This window comes from Xiphophorus maculatus, chromosome 7 (assembly GCF_002775205.1).
Source record: "Xiphophorus maculatus strain JP 163 A chromosome 7, X_maculatus-5.0-male, whole genome shotgun sequence".
Classification (NCBI taxonomy): Eukaryota; Metazoa; Chordata; class Actinopteri; order Cyprinodontiformes; family Poeciliidae; genus Xiphophorus; species Xiphophorus maculatus.
The window spans coordinates 5,743,055-5,766,258 of NC_036449.1; the positions used below are offsets into that span (position 1 = coordinate 5,743,055).

General features: G+C 39.6%; 1 protein-coding gene across 3 annotated transcripts in view; it reads right to left on the minus strand.

Annotated features, from left to right (window-relative positions):
* man1a2 (mannosidase alpha class 1A member 2) overlaps positions 1-23,204 on the minus strand; it is a 176,312-nt gene that overhangs the window by 54,081 nt on the left and 99,027 nt on the right. For all 3 annotated transcript variants that reach the window (XM_023337180.1, XM_023337179.1, XM_014471491.2), the window contains exons 7-12: positions 22,771-22,865; positions 19,453-19,576; positions 18,096-18,189; positions 11,846-11,961; positions 11,532-11,751; positions 8,767-8,939 (exon numbers count right to left, since the gene is read on the minus strand). In XM_023337180.1, the coding sequence (XP_023192948.1) occupies positions 8,767-8,939; positions 11,532-11,751; positions 11,846-11,961; positions 18,096-18,189; positions 19,453-19,576; positions 22,771-22,865 (822 nt within the window). The remainder of the gene's footprint in view (positions 1-8,766; positions 8,940-11,531; positions 11,752-11,845; positions 11,962-18,095; positions 18,190-19,452; positions 19,577-22,770; positions 22,866-23,204) is intronic.

Sequence of the window (23,204 nt, forward strand, 5' to 3'; positions counted from 1 at the left end):
CTTAGTAAAAGCAGGAGAAGGGGAGAGTGTGTGTGTGTGTGTGTGTGTGTGGAGGGGGGGTAAATATTTGCCGTGAAAATAGCTAATAAAGCCTCCAAGTAGTTGTGAAGGGTTTTTGCGCTTACGTCACTATGACGTCACCGCGACTAGTCGACATCGACTCGACTATTATCATGATGTAGTCGACCTTAAAAAATATGTAGTCGTTCAACCCCTACTACTGACGGAATCGACGAAGAAAACAACAGGAAGTAGTTGGATGATGACGGCGCAGTATTTAAAAAAAAAAAAAAAGACTTATTGTGAACAAACTTATTCACGTGTGATTTTAATTGCATTTCTCATGTAATGGAAACACAGCAATTTCAAAATTGTGCATTTTTTCCAATGTTAGCGGAACATTAACAAAGATTTGAGCGCATTTGTAATGGAAACACAGCTTGTGAGTAACACAAAAAAGAATTATGGAGCGTTTCCCTAAAGCCCATGGGCAATGTTTGGGTCAATGAGTTCTTTTCCGTCAAAGTATTGAAAGTGTAGTAAAATGGATATATTTGTAAATATCAATTATCGGCCATATTTGATATAAATAACAGCAATACTTGTATCAAATTTCCATATTTGTGCATCTCTCAGGTGTATGATGTGAGCATACATTCACAGTGGTGTCTTCAGTTGTAGATCTTGAAAAGCAGCTGAAATCCTTTACTGTAAACCCACAAACATTTCCCCAGCGTTCGATATATTGCGATAGGATTACTGCAATGTTTCCCTGCGGTTGAGTTCAGAGCATCATTCTTTGAGGATGTTTTCATTTTCGTTCCTGATACGGACACGGGTTATTTAACACAGCGAGCTGTAATATTCCTACGTCTGAAGACTCTGTCTCGTCGACGGCAGCAGCACTCAGGAATTATATGGCCGACACTTTTCTTCTCATAGCACATCACGGCGGCCTTGGGACTCTGAAATTGGACGAGCGGTCAAAGGCACACGAAACCAAAACTCTGCTTGGTCGGCATAGAAAAAGCAGTTCTGTTTATAGGCTGCAATCAGGTTCGCTGCCCGACAGGAAGGTATGTAAACAAAAGAAATAACAGAATGAGGAGAGTTCATGATCTACGGCATGACATTTCCGACTTAGTTTGTTGGCGACAAGACCAGGGAGAAGAAGTGAGAAAACTGTCGGATTAGACAGCTACTCCAGCTCACATTAAATAAATACAGACTAAAACATAATAACACTCAATGTCATTAAAGGTTTATCAATCGTCCAGCAGGTGATGCTAACGGCCTGCTAGCACATATGAGCTCCATTGATTTCCAAAGGGAACTTATCCCAGTAGATTTGGCCGCTGACTAATTCTGGCTGCATTATACTGCGGGACACGGCCTATCGACTTTCACTATTAACACATGTAATTGAATAGTATTATCTCTGCCCCTTGTCTTTCAGACATTCCTCCATCTCACAAACACACACTCACTGATCCAGTCCACGCAGGAACGTCCTCGTGCGACCTCGTTGCCGTCAGCAAATTTGCTTCGCAGAGAGTTTGGACCATAATTCCTGATATTCATGGGCCGCTGCAGGCCGGCGTGAGCCTGCACTTTTTGATTCATGGAGCCCAGGCGCTCTACTCCAAACACACACACAAACACATCTATATAAATATACATACATTTTAGCAAGCTAAAAGGACTAATTGCATGTGTTGCTATTTAAAACTAGCTTAACATGAGTTAAATCATTTTTACGGCAATCTTTCAGCTGCTGTGAGGCGAGCGCACCCTTACAATCGGAAGGCATGACCATCTGTGCTAAATTATTTGTACCATTAAACTGTCCATTGGTGAGAGGAGGAGAGGGGGCGGAGGGCAGCAGCTGCCAAGGTTGGACATATTTCAGAGCGCAGCAGCCGGGCCTTCACCTTCAAACTCATTTACAAAATGGCACAGAAAGCTGCGAACACACACACAACACACACACACACACAAACATGCACACACAGGCTTGTCGCAATAAATTTTGCTAGATGATAAATAGGCCAGGAAATTATTGTGATAAATGATAATATCGTTGTTTTGGACAATTTTCAAGTAATATATTGATTGCATAATAATGCTCTCTCAAAGACAAATACAAACTTCAGTTTTCTAAAGAACGCTTAGAACTGGAAGATATTTTAAATATCTTCACAACGAAACGGAAAAAAAAAACCCCACACATCCGAAAACATGAATAAAACGGATTATGTTTCTGTGAACAACGTAGCTCTTCAAATGAATGGAAATGATCACACTTATTTTAATTTATCATGCGATGAATTGATGAATTGCGACGGCCTTGTGCACATACAAATGCAAACCAGCCAGTAGCACCAGCTCATCTGGACGTTTAAGCCGTTTTGTCAGACGCTCCTCACCTGTAGCAGGTTGGACTCCACAAAAGTCCGTTGATATTACTTATAATAATATATAAATATATTTATTGCTACTTCCTTCATTTTATGATCTTGTGACAATGCCGTCAGCTCCCGTTGCTCGACAATTTTAAAATCAATCAATAGACAGCGGCGACAATTATTACTTGCGTAGACACAGCACTCCCGTGCGACGCCAACGTTCTTCTGCGAATGCGGGTCACTTCGGAGTTATACACCCATTCTCACAGAAGTCTGACTGAGGTCGCATTTAATTAGTAATGTGAACAACCACAAACACACAAAAGAACCAGACACACATCCAAAAAAAAATCTGATTTCAGCATAAAAAAATTTGGAACTGAGCCTCAAGACTTGTTGTGTGAGTGCAGCCTTAGCTTTCAGCGAACAGAAGTCGACTTTGGCCGTATCAAGTGCTTTTCTTCCATCTCAAACCAATCTGCTCTTTCAACTCTGACCTGTGGCGTCAACACGGTGTCTTCATCCACACCAGTCCAACTCATTGGTTATTTTCCCTCTCAACCTCAGAGATGTGTGTGTGTGTGTGAAACACCTAGACCGAAGCTTACTTTCTCTTGCCCACTCGTGTGTTCAGTTTGAACTTGAGCAAGACGTTCAGATGCCTGAACGAAGAGTTGCTGCCCGACTAGATGTTGGTGTCGACAAGCAACTGAACAGGTGCGTCTAATCAAGTGGCCTGCAACAGTCTGACAGCTGTTTATGTAACACACCGAGGCTCAGGTGTTTGCATGAGAAAGCCGGCTTGCTCAGCTATGTCAGAGAAATGAATTTAACTAAACATACGAGCGGAGAAATGTACTGTAGCTGTGTGGAGCTGAGGCTGAGAGTGTCATCTAGAGAAAAGTGCAGGTGTCTGCAAGACGTGAGTGGGTTAGAGTACAGACAGTACCGGAGGAGGAGAGGCGTTCGGAGAGAGCCTCAGGTAATGAGTGACAAACCTGGTGTGAAGACAATTAGTGGAAAACGACAAATTCAGGGAAGAAAACACAAAACTTTTAGCAGCGACGAGGGGAAGAAAACGAAAGTGCTGATTGTTAGAGTTGTGGCATCTTATGGGGAGAAAAACAACAAATGTGAAATACTAGGAAGTGATCACTAGGCTGAGAGTCTATTGCAGGCATGCTCCATTAGATTACATCAGGGCAGTCTAAACATTCTGCATCATGGGTAACGAGAATCTCTTTTGTTATGAAATATGTAAAAACAAACTAAACACGCAATTTTTAATGAAACATACGAGCCTGATTTCTATACAGAAAGAATCTGAAAGTCCTGTAAGACATATTCTGGGATAATAGAATATAATCAAAGTCTCTCTTTTGTTGTTGTTTGAATACTTTTCCCACAGTAAAAATCAAGCACTTTAAAAAACAATATAATTGAACTAAAGAAGACAGACTCAATTTACTATCATATGATATGATTAATTACCGTTATTAATAATGTATTGTGATAATATTTGACATTTTACAGAATGATCAATTAAAATACAACAAAATTTTGTCTCTCAAAATAGTTTTGGTGATTCTAACTCACCTTATCAGGCAGTATTATGTATTCTCCAGGTACATAGTGCTGATTTATAGCACAATCAGATAACTATGACAACTTCAGTTGTTAAAAAAATGCTATACATCAAACACGACTTAGAAATTTGACCTTGTACCTTGAAAGTGGGCCTCTGTGTCTTTAAGAAGCTCCTACTCTTTCTGAAACATCACAGCATATTCCCTCTGTTAACAATTTAAAACTGCAGTTCCACCAGGTGTTTGCTAATTGCTGCTGGCTAGTCTGTAGGAGCTGAGTGGGGGAAGGCTGCTCAGTGAGGTGAAAACTTGGAAACTGCAGCTCTGAGGAGGAATTTTGTCTTAAAGGCGGAGCTAGGTCCACCCAGGCGTTTTGCACAGCTGAATGGTTGCCATGGAGACTAAAGGATTTCTCAAACATGCATGAAAGAATCAAGGCAACACTCCAGGTACGTTTTTGATGAGGAAATGAAAGTGGATTTTACATGATACTTTAAATAAAGTTAAAGTTTAGTCTTAACTTCAGACAGTAAAAAAAAAAACTGTCTAAAATTAGGTGGATACAATTTTCCACTTCAACTGTTGATAACACTTTCCAAATTTAGGTTTTTAATCAAACATTAGGTTGTACTTTATTACAAAACTTCACAGTTTTAATATCACGTTACACAGAAATCAAGCACTTTCCAAACCTTGAAAACATCTAACTGAAATTCAAAGACTTTCCAGGTTACCAACCCTGTAAAAGTTACTGGATGATGCTCTGAAGCATCAAATTAAGATGTGGTTTATAAGAGATTGCGGTTTTGTTTTTATTTTAATTTTCACTTTAAGGCTGCTTAAAGTGTTTCAGAAAACATTTTCACTTAAAATCCCCTGAAACTTCACACAGTCCAGATCAACTTGCAGAACTATAACTGCATAAATCTGCCATTAAATAAGAATATCTTCTGTCACCTTTATAACCGTTTACCTATAAGGTTCAACTAAGCAAAAGGAAGTAAAGACGAGGCCTTCAGCGCCAGCTCTCTTTAGTGTCAGTCAGGATCGCGGCTAATAAACACACCTGCCAGTACATTTGCTTGGCACTTGTGCTCTTATGCTATTTACTCCCACTCAGAAAAACAAAAACAAAGAGCTGCTAAGAAGAGAGAGAGACAAAAACTAAATGACAAGACGACTGGCAGGAGAAAGGAGAAAAACAAGAGATGGAGAGAAGATGAAAACGATGAGTCTTGCACCGAGGAACCGCGCCGACTTATATAGACGGTGAGTGCTCTAATCCCCCCGTCAGAGGAGGTTTTCAGCTCGGTGTTATTTTCAGATAGCTTTTTATCATAACACACAGGAAGAAGTAAAGGTTGTCTCGAAAAAAACAAGCAGAAATAAAGCAGATCTTCTGCTTAAAAGACCACATCAAGCAGTCACACGGAGGAGGCGGGTCCAACGGGAGCACACTTTTAACATCTAGCCGTTGTGAGGCAGGATGACGTCACTCGGATTAAATAAACATTTATTGGAGATGAGGTTTATGCTGTGGTTAGAAAGTCCTTGTTATAAAGGATGATTAAAAAATGTTTCAGAAGAAACTAAGAAATATAGAACAAAAGATGAAATTAAGACAAAATACTGGTGTTGAACGTTTTAAACAACATATGGAAAGTGCTTAAAACTTTTCCTGTTTTCATGTAGATGTGTGTCAAAGCGTCTCTTTAAAGGGGTAGTATCTATTTTATAACAATTAATTGTTATAAAATATGCTACATGCAGCTCTGGAACAAATGGAGAGCCCACTGCACTGAACCCATTGAAAACCTCATGGTTATTCCAACAAATATTGATTTCTGAACTCATCCTGAGTTCAAACATTAGTATTGTTGTTTCTAAATATGAACTAGTTTCTTTGCATTATTTGAGGTCTAAAAGCACTGCATCTTTTTCGTTATTTTGACCATTTCTCATTTTCTGCAAATAAATACTCATTTTTTGCTGGGAATTCTGGAGACACGTCATAGAATAAAAGAAGAATGTTCATTTTACTCAATCATATACAGACAAAGAAGACAACGAGTAAAATCAGTGAAACTGATCATTTTAAGTGGGCTCTTATTTTTTTTCCCAGAGCTGTATATATTAAACATGACTAAAAGGAAATTTGATTACTTAAAATTGGACCTCTGTCTCTTTAAGAAGCTCCCGTTCTTTTTGAAACTCCGCCACCAGGAAGTCGTCACAACATGGCTCCTCTATAAACAGCTTTTTTGGAAGTTTCTCCTTAACGAGCTCAGCAGATGCTCAGTTCCACCAGGTGTTTGCTAATTGCTGCTGGCTAGTCTGAAGGAGCTGACTGGGGGAGAAAAGAGGGACGGGGTGCTCTGTGAGGCAGGAGCTTGGAAGTTTGGAAAGTGCAGCTCATTCCAGGTGTTTTGTACAGCTGAATGGTTTCCATGGAGATTAAAGGATTTCTCAAACATGCATGAAAGAATCTAAAACACTCCAGGTGTGTGTTTTTTCCAAAAAGTCACTTGTACATAATACTGCCTCTTTAACCCCCATACTGAATCAGAATGAGCTATGGATGACACTGACTGCAGACTACCTGGGAGACACTAGCTGCTATATTTTACCTGCCTGCTCTCTCTTTGTGCATTCATTGAGGCGATCGTTTCAGACGCGCTCTTTATTCCCTAACGTCACCGATTACATTCATTTCTCCCATTATGACCGATGTGCTGTATTTCAGCTCGTAATGACAAATAATAGCCGCGGTCCTTAACGCGAATTTTAGGCATTCAATAATGATAATTAACCCAATATGTGACAGGAGTCATTGATCTCGGATTTAAAGCGGGGAGCACTTTGAGGCGGATGACGTTCTGTTTGTGACAAGCTTTTAACGCGACGACGGGGAGGCTGGAGGAACACAGGTGGAGCAGTTTATACATCTAGAGGCTATTTTAACAACGCCATCTTGTACACGCTGCAGAACAACACAAACGGTAGCCGACTGCACTGCAGAAGTGTTTGTGCTCCTTTAATACTCTCATTTTCTCATGCTGCAACCACATACTTTCACTTTTGGCATTTGATGTGGTAGACCAACGCACGGTGTATACAGAAGAAGAAGAAAATGTTTTTCTGGAGTTAAATTTCATTAATCAGAAGCAGCCAACTCTGCAGAAATAAACAGCTCAGGTGTGAGAATCTGCTAATGGGAGATGTGTATTGAAATTTATGCAAAGGTTGTAAGAAATAAAAACGTACTGTTGAAAGAGAGTCAGTCATGTGGAGAACACAGGAAATATTTTTAGGGGAAAAATGAGTTTTAGCTCAAATAACACTAAATATATATTCTTTGCTTCCATTCAAAGTGCTATCTATGGTGAACACATCATTCCCACTATGATAATGGGAGATTGAATGAGCTACAGACAGAAAAGTGCTGGGGGAGAGAGTCTCACAAAACCATACAGTTATTTTGGACTGATTGATTTGTTATAATGGCCCAGTCAAAGCAAACAAATAAGCAACGTTTGGGAGGAGATCCAAATCCAGCAAAACGACTGTTTATAGATGTTTTGCTACTTCATCTGACAGAGCTCGGCAGAACGATGGGCAGAAACTTCATTCACAGACGCGTAGAGAAACATGTTGCTGTTGCATCAAAATGAGGTTCAACAAAGCAGCAACTCAGGAGGGCTGAACATAAACGCAGGCAGCACAGAGAGATGTTTACGATTTTGTAAAAGATTGAGATTGGAGGGGAACTGTAATTTTCTTTCCACTTTCCAATCAGGCTCTCTGTGTGTGTTGGTCGATCGCATTAAGACTCAAATAAAATACATTAAAGTTTGTGCTCTCAATGTGACAAATGTGAAGTGAAGTTTGTGTAGCACAACGAGGCAAGGCCACTTGCCTTACCTTTTGCCAAATACCATCACGGAAATCAATCCTTCAAATATGTTGCTCAGAGTTCCACTTGCTACTCATCAAGAGTGGATTTTTTGCCTCGGTTTAGAGGAACTCAGTGTTTCGGGTGTTTTGCAGTTTTCTGGAAGCTTGTTCCAGATTTGTGGTGGATAGAAGCTGAATGCCTCTCAGAATACTTTTGCACGGCACTGAATCGGTGGCCTTAATGAAAGTAACACAAAATCCTCTAAACACCTAAAATGCTCTTTGTGGCTTAAGTACAAGGAAACATAGAGAAGTGATAATGAGGGAAAGATGTTCATCCGTCTACTCTATTATGCAACTTTCATAAAAAAAAAAAAAAGAACAGAAAAAACATTAATTACATATTTGGTAAACCTATCACTATGTTCTGACAGCATAAGATTAGACAGATAACATGTGGATAAAAATAGAGCTCCTCTGCCTCTTGGTCCAAGTGCAGAAACAACCAATCAGAGCCAGGAGGAGAGTCTTAGTGCTGTCAATCATGCCTATGTACGCCCTCGCTCTCTCTGCCAAACCAAAGCCTTTCATCAATGCTAGAGCTATTTACCATGTCCACCACACTTACTGTGTTTTTTCCTGCACAGTAAGCTGTTTCTCCGCCATTAGCACATTTAGCAGCATGTATACTAGCTTGACTGACAGTGCTAAGACCCTCCTCCTGACTCTCATTGGTTGTTTTTGCAGAAGGTGAAGGAAGAGGAGCTCAATTTAATATTATCTTTTTTTTTTTTACCGATTATCTGGCATTCTGTAACAAATCTGTAAAAAGTGACACACTACAGCTCCAGAATAAAATCCAAATCATCGTTTGTCTTTACCTGAGCCGCCTCCCAGCCCCACTGCCTGTACTTGGGGTCGTGGGTGAACCTCCACATGTACCAGTAGGTCTCGATGACCTCCGGCCGCAGGATGTAGTACTTCTCATTCTGCCGCACGGCCACCGCCTCCAGGCCGCTGTCGAACTTAAAGGCCTCTGGGCCCAGCTTCAGGACTGGGGTGATGACGATGATGATGATGATGATGATGGAGGGGCAGAGGAAGGAAGAGAGAGATTAAGATTGAACAGAGTGGGCGGGTTAGGAGGGTGAACAAAGGAGGGGAGAGAGTGAAAGGAACAAATTAATAAGAATTAAAAGAGAATCGAGGTCAACATTATCTTTTGCTCCCTGCTTGTCTTAATGGTCCAGTTGCTGTTGATAATTAGATGCGCAAACACACACACAGATGCACGCACACGTGTAAGTAATAAAAAGCATCCAGCCGCAATGATTTTACTAGCTTTTTCTTTTTTTTCTCAAATCTTTTTACATCCAATGTCTTCAGCCAGTTAAGTGTACGGAGGATTTGGGGGGGGGGGGGGGGGGGGGAGCTGACAAAGCAGCGTTTTCGTCTCTGAGCAGATTACTGCGCCGCAGCACAAGCATGGCGAAAAGTTCCCCAAAGGCTGACCGCTCAATAACCGAGAGCCCAAATTTAGACAGCCTGACCACGAACATTCCCAGCGCGCTTTTCTCTCACCTCCCCTCCGTCTTCATTTGTTGCCGTGGCAACCCCGCTCTCCACCCGCTGCCCACCCCCCGTCTCAGAGCGACGTCACAAATTTACCGACTTGAACATGATGCCGCATCAGACCGCTGACAAGTTTTATTGATTTATTTGATCTCAGTCAGGCTTCGCTGAAGGAGAGGAAAAACTAACTAAGTTAAAAAAAATTAATAAATAAAATAAAAGTTATAAACAAGATGTCTGATGACCATATTAGATGCTAAGCCTCGCCCCAAAATAATGTAAAATACAAGATATATGGCTGGGTCAAAAAAATAAAAAAACCCAAGACAGACAATATTTTCTGTTATTTTAGCCTCTTTCCTTATTTCACACCTATAGTAACCCACTTACATCTCTGTGGGTGGGATTGAGTTGTTTTATAAGTCTGCAGTGTGTTGAATAAGATCAGCTGCCAACTTAATATGCCAAATAGGCAAACTTATCCATTAATAAATCCATGCTTTCCCAAAAGCAAATAATCCAAGATGGCAGCGGGATGATTAATGGGGCTGAAAATGTGAAAGAAGGCCCCGAGCGCAGAACCCAAAACACCGCTGCACTGAGAAACTTTGGGATTAGAGGAGAAAACTGTCCACACGTGTGTCTTGATCGTTAAAGATCTTCATTAAATAATGAGCAATGTTGAGGGAAATGAATTAATAAGCTCGCCAACATGTCACTGTCAATGTGCGTCACATTTAACATGAAATATGGTTCCAAGAGATGTGTTGGAATGAGACTTTTTATGGTGAATTGGATGACGCACAGCACAGCATTTTCTCACCTTTTAACCACAAGTTACAAGTATTTCAGTGGCAACAGAAAGAAGTACATTAACATAAAGTTGGTGGACTGTTTTCCATTTGCTTGTCCAAATAAAAATCTGAAACATGAGGTAATGTTAGTGCACATGAAGCCAAATAAATATGTGCATTTGGCTTCATGTTTCGCAGCTTTTACGTTTCTCTGTCAGGATTTTCTTGCGTTTAGCTTCGTCACCACTCCTAGCGCGGGGCACACTTACGCTAATCCGCTAATAGCAGAGCTAATCTTTCGACTGCAAGTGACTAGCCGTTGATATTCATGCTTTTATTTTGAAGCGGGTGAAAGCGGTTGAAGCAGCAGATATGTTTCCTGTCTTCACTTTTGTGATGCATTATGGCAAATTATGTTTATTGTCTACCCAAAATGCATCACTGTACTTCAACAGTAAAACAGATTAAACACTTCAGTGCTTCAGTTTACACTAAATATCATGTTGGTACAGCACTTTAGCGTTAGCAAAGCTAAAGTTTATGATTACTGCTTTAAGGTTAGTGCTCCTAAAATTTTAGCTACCACACCACTGCATCTTCTCATGAACCAACCAGATTTGTAGTTTCTACTTGTCCCACAACTGCCATGCTTTTTTTTTTCCAAACAGAAATCTAAAATGTTTCATGCATTTTCACTTTTAAGACGTGAATCTTTTTTTTTCTTGAGCCTCAAAATAATTTACTACTTTGTGTTTGGTCTGTGATGCAAACCCCCCAAAATACGTTGTAATTTGAACACTTTTCAAAAGCACTATATCCATGTACAGTTTCAGTTTTAATATTATATATTTTGCATTGGCAGTTATATTGAACAAATAAAATTTTTTTTTAAACATATTTGACCAAACTTGGGAAGCTCTTGGTGTATTTCAGTGTGCTGTACTGGTGCAGAGTTATCAAAATAATTTGTAATTCAGTACATTTATGTCGGTGTTTAAAAGAAGAAACGCTTTAAGTAAATTCAGAATGTGTCTCTGTGCTGGATCGGTATCGGCCGATGCTAAACCTCAGATATCGGTACTGGAAGTGAATAAAAGCAGATCGGTGCATTCCTACTTCTACTACTTTTTTTGTAAAGCACTTCAAAACAACAATATCTGTGACAAAGTGCTGTACATATAAAAATCAACACACATTCAAAATATGAGGACAAGAAAAAAAAAAAAAAAAGCAAAAGTCTCAACTTCCGATAAAAACCAAATAAGTAAGAAAAGCGTCACCTGTCCTGTCGTAGGACTCGTGGCAGGTGTGGGCGATCTCTGCGCCGAGCTGCAGGTAGTGGCCGGCCTTGTCGTCCGGCGAGCCGTCGGCGCCCAGCGCGAACATGCCGCCGGCGAAGCAGGCCAGGTGGCCCATCTTCCTCTCCAGGTGGCCGTTCTTCCACTCGCCGATGAACGTGAGCCCGCCGTTGGATTTGCGGATGAGGTGGCGCTCGATGGCCTGGGATGGAAAAACGTTTAACTCTGGATTCAACAAGCACACAAACGTGAAGTGGGACAGGTCCGAAAGCTGTGCGAGAGTCACCGCGGCGCACCTCGATGGCGTCGTCGTAGGTCTTGCGGGCTTCCGTGTCGGTTTTGTCGGACATGAGCCATGCCTTCAGCAGGTACTCGTAGAAGCTGTCGCCCAGTCCTCCGAGCGAGGTGTGATCTGCGGAGAGACGAGTCCTGAGATTAAGCTGGAGACGGAGAGAATAAGCATGAATTATTCAGTTTTAATCTGTGCCTCAACGTCCTTGGCAAAGCGCAGCGTGGCATCAGCCATGTTTTTATTTTTGTTTTTTGTTTTTCCCTCACTTCTCTACAGCCACAAAATACTGGCAGCACGCTTTCTGGTTTTCCCCGTTTTGTTTACCCTCTCATATTTCACTGTTCCCGGTAATAATGACTGAGGTTTACACAGCTTGAGTAGTTGGACGAAGCAGAGCGAAAATGGGACTCTTTTAGAGTGGAAACGTTCCACTAGAGTTAAAATGAGATTTTTTCTCCCTTCATTTTAGTATTTTTACAGTAAAATCATGTATATGATGGTCACTCCAGACCCACACGCTGGAATTAAGAGGGAAGTTTCAGACTTATTCTAGTTTTATCCTTTCGTTTGTAAAAAAAAAAAAAAAAAAAAAAAAAAAGTAAAAAGGCTATCTCCGTCTCTCTGTAGAGTAATGGGATAACTTTCAGACTCTCTTCAGCTCCAGGTAGCCACATCTGATATCTGAGCAGATGCTTTGTGTCTTATCAAGCCCTTGATCTGGAGGAGAATAACATGCCTTTAGGGAACTGGAGGGATATTCAAAGACAAAGAGCAAAAGAGGAGAATGAATTATTCATTCTTTCTTTGTCAAGCAGAAACGTGGCAACCCCACCTTCAAGACACTGAGGCTGAGCGATGAGTGTGGCTCCGCTGTTTATTTCCTCTGGTCTTCTTTCAAACGTCTCCTTAAAAAGTCAGTTTTAACAGCAGTCATTTACAACAGATGGAAATACTGTTAACTGCAGCTCAATGCAGGGTTTTTTTCTCTCTCCTGGGTTTACGCCTGTTGAATTGTGAGGCCAAAAGTTTCGGAAGGTGTTCTTCAAAAGTTTTCAAGCGGAAGAAAGTCAGAGAACGAAACCATGTGGACGTGTCACCAGCAGGGCCGCATTTACAAGGGTGAGGGCCTCTGGGCTGGAGCTGGATTTGGTGCCAAATCCACTAAGGAAAAATTATTTTACTAATGCAAATTACAGCACAGTAATAGACAGTCAATATGAATTGACTGTCTATTACAGTCAATTCATATTGACTGTAATAGACATCTCGGCTTAAACATTGTAGGTTTAAGCCGAGAACTCTGTGTTGTTCCCAAATAAATTGACTATAACTTTATACTTTTCTAGGATTTCAATATTCTTCATTCATAAAAATCCCCATAATATTAATAATACAGGTTACCTAATTTGGGTCAATGAGTTTTAAATATAGTACAATGTTCACAAAATATGCATTCATAAAAAAAGAAGAAAAAAAATCCTTGAGCGTCCTCCCCAAAGATGGCGCCCTGGGCTACTGCCCCTGTAATGCCTATTCATCCCCAATTTTATCATTTTAATTTCCTGTTCATCCAAAGTTGGCTTAATATTACAATTTATCAAAGCTGTTTAAAAACACAAAGCTGTGTTTGTGGATGATTTTTAATACTTAGGAACAGAACTTACAGATGTAAAATGGGAGTTCAACGACTTTCAGAGTGAGTGACACCGCCATCTGGTGGTGTTTGGAAGAACTGGTTCATAAACGTTATGGATTCAATGGAAAGCAATCAGCTTTAGGCTGCACATTTCAAAATAAACCGTGGGACGATGTGAGATAATCATAATTTACTCGGACGCTAATTCTATATTTTATTATTGTCAAAGAATTGTAGTTTTACTATTTTTGTGCTGGCAATGTTTCTATTCTAAAAATAAAACGGTCCAGCAGCAAACTGGCGTGAGCTTTAGGTTTTCACAGAGTACATACATGACTCTAACGATAAATACGAATGAGCTAAAACTGGTACTGAATAATAATAAATTAACAAAAGTGCTTTTAAGTTGCTGTTAGTCAGCTGCACTAAAATATTACTTTTAGACATCAAATAAAAGTAGAGGATCACTAAACCACAAATAAGAGAAAATCCTACTGCTAGAGTGAGTTAGTGCAAAATGACACGATTCATGGAGGAGAGGACAAACTGTCATGCTAAACAGGAAATGAAAGCATGGGGGGAAAAAACTGTTTGACAGAAGAGTTTTAATATGGTCACAGAGGACTCCATGTTACTGGTGCTTTGTGCTGATTAGAGCAATAGACAGCCCGTAGAGTCTCCCCACTCTGAAAAAGTACTGCACAAACAGAGCTGTAATGAATTTAAATGCGTGTAGTGAGTTATGGCTCAAGTGTGCTTCACTGACAGGTGCTCAAAAACATGCAAACACACACACACACACACACACACACCCTGCTCCAAACACTGGGGACTTGATGTGAAGAAAGAGTTTGGAAGAGCCGTCATTTCAAATCAAATTAATTTGTCGTCTCACAAAACAAAACGTGTTTTATTGGAGCCCTCAAGAATTAATGTGGGAGGAGGAAAAAAGTAAAACCCAAATGAACAAAACAAAACCGATAAATGATACTAGGAAGCTGCAATATTATTAAGTGGATAACGGGAGGAGTTCAATGCTTTCCACTCTCTGAAGTATGATTCCCAATGATGGAGGTTCATGATCTTATTTGTTTTTGTCTGTAAATTTAATGATCAGAATTTCCTTGTTTCTGTTGGCAAGGGGACCGAGCCCACAGCCCTGAGGGATCCCAGTGCAGCTTTTGCCAGCTGAGTCGTCATGTTCAGGATCAAGAGACAAACAACCAGGCAGGAAAACTGCTATATTAGTCTCTAGTAAACAATGGTATTAAACACTGAACCAAAACAATGTAGAGTCTCATTTCACTATAAAAATCTAATATTCATTACAATCAAAACACTTCTGTTATGAATTCAATGATGTGCTTTACATACTAAAAATTGTGTTCAACAAGTAAATATTGGGTCTCAGTCTTTAAAGGCTAGTCCTCCCACAGTAGCTGTTTTCCTAAGATCAATGAATAAATACAGGCAACAATGATTTGATTAAGTATCTAGCAAATCTTTGTTTCTTAATTTTAATTTGTTTTTTTCTGGGAATAGCAAATCCTTATTACAGTTCTTCAGAATATTCAATGCAAGCGTTTCAAAAGATCTCGAATGTTAATCAAGCAGCCGCTGGAGAATACTCTTTTCATTTTGTGAATTTACTTTTAATTTCGGTGCCTAAAAAAAAATCAAAAGTGAACTTGGAAAAAAATCATTTCAGTTTTCTGCTCCGTCTTCTTGGAGCCGCTTACCGAAAAACTGGAACTCTTCCTGATTTTGTGAAGGAACTATTTGCCCTGAAATGTTTTAATTGAGTAAAGTTTTTACCATTTTACTTATGATTGTGTTAAACCTTTTCTGCTTTGTTGTGGCCGTTTTGTAAACCGGGTGCTGCTTCCAATCTTGACCAGATTTTTAATCTCAGTGGGATTTTTCTGGTGAAATAAAACCTAATAAATATGTTATTTACTTAGAAAAAAACGTATTTGTTCTTCCTGACCCATGGCAAAAAATAAAAAAACTACTATCTTGGCGACTTCTGAAGGAACTTAATTGCACTGGATTTATTTGGGGGTACCAGAGTAAAGAGGGATAGGTGCAAATATATCACTGTTTTTGTTTGCAAACAAAAGTAAAAAACTTTTTCTATATGACAGTTGAATGATAGTTTGTGTTTATATATCAAATAAAATCTCAATAATTCGCATTCAAGATGTGGTTGTAATGTAACAAAAAGAGAAAAAAAACATGTATAGCGTATGTATTCGTTTTTGGATAAAAGTTGAGCTTTCAGCTCGTCACGCTGTCTTGTTCAAATGGATTTGCTAAAACTGTGAGTACACTGACAATGTAGGTTATAAAGACAACTTCATATATCACAATTTTTTTTTTAAGTTACAAAAGTGATCTTATTTTTTGATACACACATGCCAGCATGTGTTGCATCCATATTTATTTCCGAATAATCCAACATGCTGTGTGTGATGCCACATATCCATAAACTGTTCATATGTAAGGAGCATTGACTTTGCTGAATTGCTTCAGAGTCATCCCCAGTGATATTTTTACAGAGCAATGCTTTTAAAGCAATGTCTCTTAACATTTTCATGAGAAGAAACAAGAAAATGTTTTGAGAAAAGAAACATTATGCTGTTAGCTGCTACAACAAGCTTTGGATTTCAATTATTTTGCTGTTTGCGCGGCGTCGGCCTTGACCCTTGAGGCCTCGAGCTGATTACGGCTGCATTTTCATCCAAGATGGAAAAACAACATAGAAAAAAAACAACCAACAAACTTTGATAATTTTTTTGATTATGTTTTTCGGACTCGGCAAAGCATCCAAGCTGCTACATGCACCCACTTAATATGCTTCTGGGGAAAAGCGCGTGGTTACCGCACGGCTTGATCAGAAATAATTATTTCATATTTTGCCAAAAAAAAAAATAAAAATAAAAATCTATCACCTTTTAAAGGACCGTTAAAAATCATTTTGCCGTTTTCAGTCAATTAAACAGATTGAGGTAATGATGGAAAATAAAAAAAGTGTGCTGCCGTCTGCACTAGAACATTAATGAAACCTCCTGACGCAAACACAAACCATCCATAAGCATCCGTCTTCTGGTGCGGCCCGTCGGCTAACTTCCAATCCATTAATGTACTCAACCATCCCTCAATCAACCAGCCCTCCCAACAGCTTCCATCCATTTACTTTCCCTGAGCTTTTGGCTCAATGTCTGCACTTATAAGCACATCAGTCCGATTGCCGTGCCACCTGTCCGTCCATTAATGCGCTCCTCCGTTTGTAAAGATGAGCAGGCGCCAGCAATTTATCTCGCTTTAAAGGTAAACTTAATCAAATTCTGAAGAGAGATATTTAAAGTCAATTCAAAAATACTTAACTTTTCCCCAGCGGGAAATTAAATGCTGTAGTAAGTTACATTTTCACAGTAATGTGAAGCTTCTCCAGGCAGTATCGCCTGTTGTGATTGGTGGAAGAGATTTGAACTTGTGGTTAACGTTAGAGTCGTAGTTCAGGTGTTATTTGTGCTTTCGAGATGCTAATCAGCGGCTCCCGGCTGTAAAAATGATACCTTGTTGCCACGGTTTACACACTGTGAGAACTGTCAAAAATTTAAAAAGAACAAAAAAGAAAAAAAGAAAAAAATCCTTCCAGCTGCACAGCAAATAAAAAGCAGACAGAATAATTGTCTTAACACTCAATCAACCAAAATATTACAAAACAAAAGTCTACAGAAAGAACAAATCAGAACCAAGTAAAGCAGAGTTCTACATATCTACCATTTGCTATTAAGTTGGGAGTTTGGTGGAACTCAAAATGCTCAATATAGCAAAGTATACTCGCCATGGTAACCTTTAGCCTATGCAAACATACGGATGCAGTATATTCAATCAGATTTCATCTGTTTATTTCCTCTCGATGAATATAAGATCAAGATTTCTGATCATCAATCATTTGTTTCGAATAAAATCAATTGAACATTATGAAATAGTGTATTGCACTCTGTTTTGCTGGATCATTCACTGCAGCATAAATAAAAATGAATTAAAATGTTCAGATATAAACTATTTGCTTATTTTCAGACAGGAAGGCAGTGTAGCAGTACTCAACCGTATTCTTGTCAAAATAAAGTCTGCATGTATCTAAATGTAAACATATAAACTGGTCTACTTAGGATAGGGATGTGAATTAGAACAAATAAATCCATTTAATGTAAGCCAAAAAGTGCATTAGTTAGGAATAAAAGGTTTCAGAGGAAAACCTCTGTTACTTCTTCAATAACTTCTCTCTGAGAGCCGATCATTTCTCTGGGCAAACTGCCAAATGTAATCAATCTAGCAACAACGCAAAACTCCCCGTCTTCAGTCTTCTGCCTGATTCGATTTGTCCTCATTAACGAAGATCCATGGGACTTTTGTCTTCACTTCTCACGGTGCTAATCTCTTGTTTTCCATCGTAACAGCACTTAGGAGTGAGGGGCCGTTGGAAGCTCGCAAGAACATCTTCGGACCTCTCCAAACAGGTTGGTCGGACGCCAGCGATCCAGAAACATTATGATTTATGACTGAAAAGTCAAATATGTGGCAAGAAATGTTTCGATTGTGTACTTACGTTGGCCCCAGCGGCCTGTGCGAGGGTTTAAGTAGTTTGGGTAGAGGCCGTTGGGTCGGTCCATCTTAGCTAGCAGCTTGCGGATGTGCATCACCTGAAACAAACACATTAACGAAGTTTTAGACCGTAACAAAGGACAGAAAAGAGTTGCTCACTGGCAGAAGAACAGAAATGAACTGAACTAATGGAGATTATTGATAACTGATGGAAAAGCTCTGTCAGTGAAGAAGGGGCATTGCTACTGATTGATTGGAAAGTAAGAATATCCAGGCAAATAAAGGTGTGTGGTGTGTTTCCCCACCATCATCAAGAGCCTGGAAGTTTCCATGTTGGGTGTCGTGTGGCTTTTGAATGCTTGGGAATGACGTTAGCTCCATTTCCATTAACCATATCATAGCACAAGTTGGAATTACGAGAATAAATTTGCTTCACAAAAACACAGAAATTGTGGAAAAAAAACCATGTTTTTTGCTAAAACAATTTTACGTTAGGATGAGGCGTGTTTTTATTTTTTTTTGGCTGTATCAAAATTAGTGTATTTTTTCAAAAATGTAACAAACACTTTTGCATCTCTCAAGTTGTGATTAACAACCGGATGTTACTACTGGGGGAAAAGACAAAGAAGAAGACAGGAAGTGGTAGGAAGATGATGGCATATTTTTAGTAACGTATCGCGTGAAGAAGCTTATTTACATGTTTTAATTGCGCTTCTGATTTTACAGAATCACCGCAATTGTGAAATTGTGTTCTTCTGACATTAGCGGAGTACCGACAAACGTTTAGTAATGGAAACGCAGTTGGAGAGAAGTGCATTGCAGCAGCCCAATCTAAAGAAGACAAAGGCGTGAACAAGCTTCTCGGCATCAGGAAAAGTTAGCAGAGGAGCTTTTCAAAGTTATTTGATGCCTCAGAGTTTAGAAGATTTGATAAACAGTTTCCAATGCCAGTAAATTGACTGTGGTGGTTGAATCTAAAACCCTGGTTAGTCACTACAGAAAAGTGGAATGCTGGCCAAGGTTCTGATAGATGTTCATGTTGGCAGAAAGAGACACTTCCTGATGAAACCAAGTAAATTGCAATTCTGGGCTGCTGTAACCGGGTCAGAAGGGGTAAAACATGTTTTCTTGACGTGATGGATGTGAAGCATTGCCACTTCGAGAGGCAACACACGATGGCATCAATATGCCAGAAGTAATCTTACAACATGGCCTGAACTGGTCTCTCCTCGTCTATGTGGCTAACACAAATCTGCTTTCACTGTTAGCTCAACAACAACAACGTAGTGAACAGTAGAATAGGTGCAATATGTTAAAATACCCAGTTATTGAAACAGATGTATGCTACTGAACAGTGCTACCTTTTGGTAGTAAACCGGGTTCCCAGTCAGGTAGGTGAGGTGAACAAACTCCATGTGGAGGGTCCCAAACTCAGCCAGGATGCTGCTGCCGGCCGACGCCCAACCCCAGTTACGACCAACGCCGCTGTAGAGGAGGGAGGAAAAACCTTAGGACCTCAAATTCGTGCAATCAAGAACATTTTGTTAGAGTCTCAGTTAACCCAACAAGAAAATAAGGAGAAGCTTTGGAGTTTCTCCTTCTAATGTGTCTAAATGCTTGCACCCACACCTGAAAATCTGTTTTCTGGCTGGAAGTAGAAAGATTGTGAAACCCTGCTGCTTGTTGAGGAACCAGCAAACATCCCTTTTATGTGCGTCTTTCTTAGCTGAATTTCTTACGTCATGTAGCCGTAAGTCTGGTAGCGTGTTTTATTTGCCGACTAAAACGTTAAGAGTTGGTTTTCTGCCTGAGAATTACCTTGAGAAAAAAAACAATTCCCTTTATTGTACCACTTAAAGCCTCAGGAGCTTGGTGCTTGGCAACAAACCATCCATTAGCTTTTTAAAGCACTGTTTAATGTCACAGCCTGATGTAACGCTTAATGATTTAAGTGATGTGAAGTTATTACGCGTCGATAGTGGTTAGAAATGAAGGAGAAGATGCACATGGATGCATTTTTTTTATTTATTTTTTTGCCACCACCGTTTAGTTTGTCTGGATGGAAAAGGAACTGAGTGAAGCTTTTCTGCAGGCTGTGAACTAACGGGGTGAACCGAGGGTTCACGAAGCACAATTCAACACTTTTTCGCAGCCTCTTAGAGAACAAAAAAATAAAAATAAAAAACAGCACTCTGGTATTAAAACCCAATGGTTTGAGGTCAGGATTTGTTTGAAGGAGTTGTGGGATTAGCAAACACTCTTCTGCCCTGTGAGCACAGTTTGCATTTACCCACGCTGGCCGGTGAAGAGGTCCAATCAGGCAAAGTAAGGGAAAACGCCTGTGTAGGTGGAGCGTGGACGTGTTTAAAACTGTGCCAAAATAATTGGGCAGCACCGTTGTTTGCAGACCTCGGAGCATAATTTAGACGTCAAGCACGACGGTATTTCAGATGTTGATTCGAGTCAAATCTCTTTTTTTTTTTATTTCAATGATGAATAAATCAAGACGTAAGGGGCTTTCATCACCGTTGAGAAGCAGAAGTATGGATTTGTTTTGGACCTGCACTCCTTCAGATATAAAGATTCTTAGTCAAGTTAGAGGCAACTATTGAGTTTTGTCTCATTCTCTCATTTCACTTTAGCAAAGTTTGTAATTAAATAATTTATGTGCTTGTCTTGTTTATAATGCAATCTAAAAACCTAGAAAAATGGCATGAATGATTTACTATGTGTTCTGTGCTCTCTCTATACTTTTTCCAATCTGAAAACCAAAATTCTGCACATAAGCAAAATACCTTCTATTAACTGAAGCACGGAGGTGAAAGTGTGATGACTGGGGATTTTTTTTGTCAACAGTTAAAAGTGAGGCTATATGTCTGAAAACTGAAGTTTGGATCAAAACTGAAACAGAATGGCTGAAAGAGTCGGGGCTTGCTTTGGCCTAGTCAAAGCCCCAACATCATCCCGATTTAAGGATTCTTTCGGGACCTTAAGAAGGCAATGCATGGGAAAAAAAAGAATCTAGGAAATGAAGAAATGTCAAAAAGAAAGGGCCGATATTCCCCTTGCAAAGTTTTACACATGCCGGAGTCCCTCAGGGGCGTGTCCTCGGCCCACTTCTCGTCTCTTTACACAAATGACTCCATCTCAGCGGACAAGTCTGTGAAACTCCTGAAATTCACAGATCATACCAATGTGACTGCACTATTTGCAAAAACCAGACACAATAGAGACATTTTCTTCCTCAAGGCTCTCTGATGAACACTAAACAGAATCTCCAGACAGATACCATATTGCATATTTGTACTAATTCAACCATGTCTTTCTCTTTTGTAAAACACTGCATACAGTTCATACATATTTACAGGAAAGAATAAACGGTCTTTTCATTTGCCTGTGTACATTTCTATTTTAATTGAAAGCAAAGCAAGAGACAAACGTGGCCATTGAAGCAGATTCTGATTCTGACTCTACAAGCTATTCAACCAAGTTGCTATATTTACACACAACTTTTCTATTTCGGCTTACTTATTGGTCACAAAACCTGTAGAATCTGTCCTTTTTGTATACTTAAAAGTAGATCTAAATAATGCTATCACCTGAAAAAGACAGGCAACAAGACTGACTAAAAGACAGATTATTACACACTTTGGCAAACTGTGAATCAGGTTTGCGTGTATTCTTCTTTCAACCACCATGCTGGCTACTACAGACTCTGTCACACTGCAATAATGGGCTTAAATGATTACTGGGGGGAAACAACACTGTGACGGAGTAACCGGGTGTAAAATGGCAGCGCGGGGCAGCACAGGTAACCTTGAAAGGTACCGATGTCAGGGGAATGACGTAACATTTGTGCTTTAAAACCAGCTACAAAGATGTGACACATGTCTCCTACTTGCTCTTTGTTTTTCTTTTTTTTTTTTTATACAAAAGCAAGTCAAACATTTCAGTAAAACTTTGCAATTTTGTGGAAAGAGGTACAGTCATGAAGTTGTTGTAGTTTCTTAAGGTAGTGTTAATAACATTTGCTTATAACTTGAATATTGACACCTAAAAGTTATAGCAAAAGCACTTGCTTTAATTTCCGGAGTTTTTTTTGAGTCTCGTATACATGTATTTGTTATTTAGGAGCTCAAACCTAAACAGTATTAGGGGTGCAGCATTGCAGGAAAAAAAAAAACACTTACTCCTTGAAACAGGCCTTGTCCAAAGTATCCATGGTAACCAATTGCTCCCTTGACTTCCTTAATGGTTTGTAGTTTATTTCACAGACCTATTCAGGGAACGCAGATACAGACTATGCAGCTGATTTACAGGCTGCACTTGATTTTTTGCAAGCTGCTCCTTTCTCTCTTCATCTTTAGTAAATACAAGCACTGTGGTATGTGTGGTTTTCTACACATAAATATATATATATATATTAATTTCTTTGTATTTAAATATTCTCCTTTTATGATTTTCATATACTTTGTGATTTTACTTGATTCATCTAAAGTGTGTGAGTGTTCAGAAAAGTGCTACACAAATAAAATGCATTATTATTATTATTCTGGTAAAGGTTGTACTTTTTGACTTGAATTTTGTTGCTTAAATTTCAGTAAACAACAAAGTCAATCAACTCTTTCTGACCAAAACATTCCAAAGTGGAAAACGTAACTCTAGCTGGCGTTGCTCACCTCTTCAGGTTGACCATGGCCCAGGGAATCCCAGTTGGGGTGTTGAAGGCAGGGATGAGCTTCTCTGCCAGCTGGACCGCCTTGACTTTGAACACCTGGAGAAACAGACACATGGGTCGGAGTACTTTTCAGTCCAGCCCAACATTGATAAATAATGATTCTTCCATAAATCCTCAAATATCCAAGAGTTTAACCTGTGCCGCAGGACAGCACGGGTTGGACAATTTTAGAAAAATCAGCTTTCATGAAAAGCTTTAAGGCCAAACAGTGAGTGAGCGAAGAATGATAAAAGGACCCGATTTGGGTTTAAATTGCCTCATATTGTCAAATTCACAGAAATGGACATGTGCTTCTTTTATCTTAAACAACTTTCAAACACATATCAGAGAAAAGAAGACGACCAATCTGCTGCAGTTACAGTTCTCTCACTAAGT